At 39.9% G+C, this 7,499-nt stretch overlaps 2 protein-coding genes across 2 annotated transcripts; one reads left to right on the top strand and one right to left on the bottom strand.

Annotated features, from left to right (window-relative positions):
• The first annotated feature begins 791 nt into the window (after positions 1-791).
• On the top strand, positions 792-1,862 carry LOC137988794 (TNF receptor-associated factor 6-like). The gene has a single exon (XM_068834751.1). It carries the CDS (start codon positions 804-806, stop codon positions 1,860-1,862), a length of 1,059 nt encoding a protein of 352 aa, XP_068690852.1. The 5' UTR covers positions 792-803.
• A 2,048-nt stretch (positions 1,863-3,910) lies between these two features.
• LOC137988797 (cysteine/serine-rich nuclear protein 1-like) lies at positions 3,911-5,289 on the bottom strand. The gene has a single exon (XM_068834752.1). The coding sequence runs from the start codon at positions 4,923-4,925 to the stop codon at positions 4,341-4,343; it is 585 nt and encodes a 194-aa protein (XP_068690853.1). The 5' UTR covers positions 4,926-5,289; the 3' UTR covers positions 3,911-4,340.
• Between the last annotated feature and the right edge of the window lie 2,210 nt (positions 5,290-7,499).

The following is a 7,499-nucleotide window of genomic DNA, read 5'->3' as shown; positions in this document are numbered from 1 at the left end:
ACGAATGACGACACGACAATGTTTTGTTTTCGACGCATGTCTTTTTGGTTAACGTTATACAACTTTAATAATTACCTCTGCAAAAAAGCTAAGAGTATGCTACGAACCATGGTTGACTTTTATGAATAATTTTAAGTGTACTCTGTGGAATAACCGGTTAACTTTTTTGACCAATATGTTTGTAAGATAACTAACAGAGACACGCAGAGGAAAAAATTAAAGATTCGTTGGAACTCGCCTCGAGAAAACGCTCTATTTTTCTCTTGGGACAGAGATTTTGAAAACGAAAATCGCAAAATGAAAATAAACTATTAAAACAACACTCGTTTAATGTTGACTCTTTCTAACGTTATGGATGCGATGGTCTCGAAACGAAAAACATAACCCAAGAGGGCTATCGAAAGTGATCTGGTTAAATTGACATAAATAGTTTTTAAATAACATCGTTCAAATGTTGTTAAATCAAAGGAAACAGTGTCAGACGAAAATCGAAACGTGGCGACGACCGCTCTCTGCTATATGTAGGTACAAAATACGAGTTTTGAGACCTTGCCAAAACAATGGGTCCTGTCATCGATGACAGTAGCGAAGGATATGACGAGAATTTCGATCCACCATTAGAGCGCAATTATGAATGCTCGATCTGTTTGTTTGGTTTAAGAAATGCCGTGCAAACTCCATGTGGTCACCGATTTTGCCGCAATTGTATAACGCGTTCTTTGGATACATCTGGGTCGTTTTGTCCTAACGATCAACAGCCCATGAAAAAATCGCAACTACATGTTGATAATTTTGTCAACAAAATGATGATGGATCGCCAAGTCTTCTGTCGCTACAAGACAACGACAGGCTGTACGTGGAAAGGTCGCCTCGGTGAACTAGAAACTCATCTGTCGGAGTGTGAATTTGTTCTTAGAGATTGTCCGAATGATTGTGGAATGAACATAGCAAAAAGAGAGATCTCAATCCACGCAACAGAACATTGCATCGAAAGGATAACAGCTTGCAGATTTTGCGCGATAAAAGTAAAGTGGAAGTATTTGCAAGTCCACTACGACGAGGAATGTGCACAATATCCCACTAAATGTGTGAATTGCGGTCAAAGTAATATACCGAGATGTAAAGTGGACGAACATTTTGAACATGAATGTCCTGCTATTCAAATCAAGTGTCCGTTTAATGTGGTTGGCTGTGAGTTTGCTGGCCTTAGGGTAGACGTTAATGAACATGTTCACACTGTGATGATTGCTCACTTGTCTGACATGATCAAAGCTTTTCGAACGTCGGAACAGGCCCGAAATAATGAAATGTCCGACATAAAACGGAACATATCGGACCTTTGGGGCAGTGTCCGAGCTTCGGACACTAGTCCGCACGTTTGTAAATATTTTTACATGTGGGAACTTTACGATGTGGGCCGGCTTCGACGAGAAGCGATAAGGGGTTTAACTCCGGTTTTACATTCTCCTAGCTTTTATACGGCTCTTGAAAATGGTTACAAATTTTGCCTGAGGATTAATTTGAATGGAGTAGACTCGGGAAAGGGGAAACATGTTGCTTTATTCGTTCACGCAATGTCAGGAAGTTTCGATCACAGACTACAATGGCCATTCAAGGGAAACGTCAGCCTAACCCTTCTAGATCAATCGTCACAGTTAAGTGCTCCCCAACACATCACCGAGACGTTCCGAGTCCGCGATGAAGATCTTCTAGCATTCCGCAGACCGACCGTCGAAAGAAACCATAAAGGCTACGGATTCGTTGACTTTGTGCCAATAACAGTTTTATCTGATGCAAGATATGTTAAAGACGATAGAATGTTGATTCGAGCCGAATTTGAATACATTAGACAGAAGACATAAAACAGAAAGAGTTCAGATAATAGATTTTTTACTGTCGTGTAATAATCGTGTACGTTTAATAAATAGGCAACGAAACATACAGATGAGTACTTTTAATTGTTTACGTAGTTCGTTTTTTTAATCTACTCTTGTGTTTACGCTCCTCTAGTCGCTGTTTTATCCACTTGAAAAAAGCATGACATTCCTCTGTCGCGCAGTGAAAGAGGATAGAATGTTGATTCGAGTCGAATTTGAACACAGTAGACAGAAGATATAAAACAGAAAGAGTTCAGATAATAGATTTTTTACTGTCGTGTAATAATCGTGTACGTTTAATAAATAGGCAACGAAACATACAGATGAGTACTTTTAATTGTTTACGTAGTTCGTTTTTTTAATCTACTCTCGTGTTTACGCTCCTCTAGTCGCTGTTTTATCCACTTGAAAAAAGCATGACATTCCTCTGTCGCGCAGTGAAAGAGGATAGAATGTTGATTCGAGTCGAATTTGAACACATTAGACAGAAGACATAAAACAGAAAGAGTTTAGAGTAGACTGAACTCTGTCGTGTAATAATCGTGTACGTTTAATAAATAGGCAACGAAACATACAGATGAGTACTTTTAATTGTTTACGTAGTTCGTTTTTTTAATCTACTCTTGTGTTTACGCTCCTCTAGTCGCTGTTTTATCCACTTGAAAAAAGCATAACATTCCTCTGTCGCGCAGTGAAAATGATTTCCTACTGAATGTTGTCCGCAATTCCGTTTTGGCTGGTGACCCGCTTTTAGCATATCGACATATTTAGGGCACCCGTGTTCTCCTATGTCTATAGAAGGAATGTTCAAACGTCGCAACAAATCTTTCTCAATGTGACCGCCCTTGTAAGCCATTAGATCTTTCTGTTGTGTCTTTGAATTTTGCCATAAAGCGAGTATTATTTTTTCAAGCTCGTCTCCTTCGAGGGCTTGTTCCACTGGGTTGTTCTCGAAAGGGAGCCCGGTGACCTTTCTAATCACAAACGAAGCAGTTCGTTTGTCCTTATCGGATAACTCGTCAAACTTACAGGGCATTTTAAATTTCACGTTTCCAGAAACCCCTCTGTGGTCGACCCAGCCAAGTTCCCGAGGCTTGTGTTTCCCATAGACAAAAAAAGATTCGAGATCCAATACGACGGCAACTTTGTCCAACGGTGCCGCTTTTTGTCCTTGTGACATGACTGCACAATTTTCGTGAACCGGTAATCCCGTTAAATTTGAGACTGGTAAGCCCCATTCTGTTTTTAGGCAGATAGAACACCGGTCTTGAACAGACATGGTTCCCTGTAAGAGGCTATGGTCGCTTTTAATATTATACATCGTACACGAGAGTCTACTATCATTTATAGGTGATTTAGTTGTAAAGCCGCGACCCAAATCTGTAGTTTTTATTCCGACGCATTTTTTTTCGCTTTGGTCAGAATACGAGTCATCGGCTATACTGGATCGTGACTTAATAAATGACATTTTGGGGATGTTTTTACCTAGGCACATTTTTTAGCACACCTAAGTCTGCGTGGGTTCGCTTATCTGTGACTGTTGGTGATCGGGTTTTGCCCTGGATCGTGACTTAACGAACGACATTTTTGGGATGTTTTAACTCAACAAATTCTTTAGCACATCTAAGTCTGCGTGGGTTTGCTTATCTGCGACTGTCGGTGACCGGTTTACTTGAATCACACTGATCGACAAAAAAATTGCATGTTAGCTTTAAAGGTACTGGTTACTCGTTTATCACACGGACAATCAAAGATTCGTGGGTCGTTACATTTTTTCATTATTCTTTTGAACTTCAAAGGATATAATTCCCCGGTGTTGAAGTGGTCGATGTTACATTGGATAAAATTCTTGTGGCCCCTCACATTTTTTCGCTACAAAAATACCTTTACAAGGGTGATGATTTATAATGGAGCTTAAGTCGCGTTGTTTTTTTTTCATTGTTGCCGTTGCGTCCATTCCCTCGACACGAACATGCAAATTCCTTTATCACACGGACAATCAAATATTTACGGGATCGTTATATTCTTTTGAACTTCAAGGGACACGGTTCTCCAGTGTTGAAATGAGCAATATTACATCGCGTTCTCGCGGTCTTGCATATTTCCACACACTTTCACAAATGTCTCAGAGTAATGTTTTTTTATGGAGCTTAGATCATATTCTTTTCGTCCATTGTCATTGTGACAACCAAAATGAGCAATATTACATCACGTTCTCGTGGTCTTGCATATTTCCACACACTTTCACAAATGTCTCAGAGTAATGTTTTTTTATGGAGCTTAGATCATATTCTTTTCGTGCATTGTCATTGTGACAACCAAAATGAGCAATATTACATCGCGTTCTCGCGGTCTTGCATATTTCCACACACTTTCACAAATGTCTCAGAGTAATGTTTTTTTATGGAGCTTAGATCATATTCTTTTCGTGCATTGTCATTGTGACAACCAAAATGAGCAATATTACATCGCGTTCTCGCGGTCTTGCATATTTCCACACACTTTCACAAATGTCTCAGAGTAATGTTTTTTTATGGCGCTTACATCATATTCTTTTCGTCCATTGTCATTGTGACAGTCATTGGTTTGACAAAAACATGGAAATCGGTCAAAGTCGACTTGACAATCGATTCCATTCAAAGTGCACTCACACGTTTCTGGCGAGCAAATGTCGCCGCAATCACAGCCGCACGTTACGCGACTTTGTCTGATTTCATTGCAATCGCGTTCCTCTCGTTTTACGATTCGCCGAACCCCGGCCGCTTTTAAAATACTTTCTCTCGCACTTTGCGAAATCAGCGCCAACGGCTTCCGATTGCTTTTTGACCCATTCGCCTTCCCCGGGTCAAGTTGTACCGTCTCGATGCAAGTGTGTTTTCTCGCCATTCCTAGCGTTGATCCTCCCGTCAAAGGAACTGCAACGAAACCTTGTTTTCGAGGGAAATGATAAATGGTAGCTTCTCCGAAACTCACTCTTTTGATTTTCACTCGCTCACAATCATTTCCACGAGAAGAGTCATTATCGATGCCACGCTTTCGTTTTCCCATTTTTTTTAATCACCACGATGTGGTTAAGTATCAGACAGACAAGATGATCTATCCATCGGGTTGCGTGTGTTGAGTCTTTGTGTGGACTCACGCGTAATTGAATTTTTGAACTACTTCAAAACATCGATTCATGTAGCTGCGATCGTGTGTGTTTTCTAACCACGTCTAAGTAAAGGCGAAACGACCGGTGACTCTTTTGTTAAATTTACAGGCACGACACGTAATTTTGTTCTATGTACGTCAGTTAGCCAACTAAAATCTATACGATCCATCAGAAGGAAATCGAGACGAGTGACCGAAGATGACCTTCGTTCACCCGTAAAACACATTTTCACAGCGAGTGAACTTGAACTGCCGTTGATCTGTAGGTGGAAAAAAAAAATAGAGGTCAATATTGGTTTATAAAATGCAAATTCGTATACACTGTCAAGTACACGTCAATACATTGACCGACAGGTCATGCAATCTTTGTGTATAACACAACAAATGTCAAACGATAAATATGATTGCGTCATTCCCGACTGAACCACAGGGGTGGGGATGCTAAGTAAATTGGGACACGCATCCCGGTGTCGATCGAACGTTAAAAACGGATCCAAAATAACACTTTCCTATAAGAGTCACACAATCTATACCTAGATCGGAAATGCTCGGTTGCGTTATTCGCATGAAATCGTGGGGGTAGGGGTAATCAGCGTGGCGTGATGTTGATGGACTTGTGTGACATTCGTACACCGGGTAGGGGTGAGTTTTATTTGTATGGACTTTAAAACGCGGGCGTTCGTTAGCGCTTCGCGGGCACAGTCTATATTCGAGTGCGGGCAGATCCTTAATTTTGTCAAAACCGGGCCTCGAACGCGGGCGGTTGTATGAGGATTTTGTGGGCGGTTGTTAGCATCAAGATGTTTATTATTATTATTATTATTATTATTATTATTATTATAACAATATACGAAAGAGCTTTAGAAATAGGAAAAGAGGAGTATTTATAAAATAATTAGGATAGCACTCTTATTGGTCAATAAGCACGGGTCCTTAAAGGGGAACTCCGGGGTAAAACTGAAGTTATTTTGCATATTTCGCCTCTGTCCCATGTGTCAATTTTTTATAACACCATTCCCATGTAGTTTCATTCAAATTAAATATTGTACCTGAAAGACGACCGAAAACGCAAATAGAAATCCGCCATTGAGCGATTTTCAATCCGTTGCAAGTCGTCAGCCAAGTATTTGGGAAGACCACCATGTGCTGTTGACCGCTGACGTTATTTAACTGTTGGAGCGGATCTTGTTTGCAGTTCGTCCTTTCTTGGTTGCACTGCCGTATTTTGCCGATTCTTGTTCCAAGCCAAGCTGTCGTGTTTCAGGGAAATACATCAAAATGTCAATGATCTCGTTTCAGAGATAAAGTGGAATAAAGTACATCAGTAAAACTCTTCTTTGACCTTGAACTGACAAAGTGCTTTATTTATTTATTTACTTATGGTTTATAATTTTAGCGTGATTCCTATAGATCGTTTTCACTGTCACGCAATAAAAAAATAAATCGAAAACCATCCAGTGGAAAAAGTCAAGAATTCGTGATGTTGTAGAAGATAAATGAAGAAGACGCGTCTCCAAGTTTTAGGCCTGTGCGTTTCCCCAAACTTCAGATATTCGTCGAAATGTTTCGCAGAAATTTACAGAGCCCATTATGAAAACACCATGTTGGTGTACATTTGTGGTGCACCAATATGGCGGTCGGAAAATAGTGTCAACATCTGTTACTTACTTTGGTTATCTAGGCGAGTGATCATCTATACTGAACAAACAGCTATTTACCTAAGCACTTTTCCTAATGCTTCATGAGATAAATATATATTTCTCAATAAACTCGATCGTCGCCTCGTGTCACGCACCGCTATAACTCCGAAATTCAAAATGCTCTGGTTTCCAAACGAAGCACCCTATTGAGCTTTAAAAGTGCAAATGGTTATAAATTTACCCCCTCTTATGCCTGATGAAAATAAAAACTTTCGTGGCTCTTTAGTTTTGGATTTTAGAAAATGATGACGTCACGTGAAAACGATCCATTCGCTGGCTGTTGACAGTTGACTCTGAAGTTGCTTTTTTTACCTTTTCCTTTCGTTCGCTGAAAGTGTGCTTTTTTTTTTTTAACTCATGCGATTCAAGATAAAATTCATTGCCAAACTGGTGATTTCCAAAGTAAATTTCACTCGAAAAACCGATATCGTACTCATCGCCTCGTGATTCATGCGATATCGGTTTTAAGCGTAAAATTTACCGTTGAATTCATTAGTTAGGTAATGATTTTTTCTATAGAAGAAAGCAAAGAAAATTATCTGATTATTAAAGCAGCAACCGGAAACATCAAAACGCGGACAATTCGAAACCTTGTATTTTCACTACCCCTACAGGCAGTAAGAATAAATAACCTGAGGGAGCTCCGCCTTTAGGCTTGGCTAAATCTGTATGTTAGTTTTTGTTGTCGGCCTAGAGCGAATAAAAAGGGGACGATCGTTCCAAAAGTATGGTCCAATCATAGAGGGAGAGAATTTTCTGATGTTAGTTCTAT

The sequence above is a fragment of the Montipora foliosa genome, unplaced genomic scaffold (assembly GCF_036669935.1).
Source record: "Montipora foliosa isolate CH-2021 unplaced genomic scaffold, ASM3666993v2 scaffold_427, whole genome shotgun sequence".
Lineage (NCBI taxonomy): Eukaryota > Metazoa > Cnidaria > Anthozoa > Scleractinia > Acroporidae > Montipora > Montipora foliosa.
Note: the sequence above shows the minus strand (reverse complement) of the source record. Positions and strands in the feature narration are given on the sequence as shown.

What these genes read in the sequence shown, in the direction of transcription:
- LOC137988794 (XM_068834751.1), top strand. Translation starts at nt 804, where the DNA reads ATGATGATGGATCGCCAAGTCTTCTGTCGCTACAAGACAACGACAGGC.
- LOC137988797 (XM_068834752.1), bottom strand. Translation starts at nt 4,925, where the DNA reads ATGGGAAAACGAAAGCGTGGCATCGATAATGACTCTTCTCGTGGAAAT.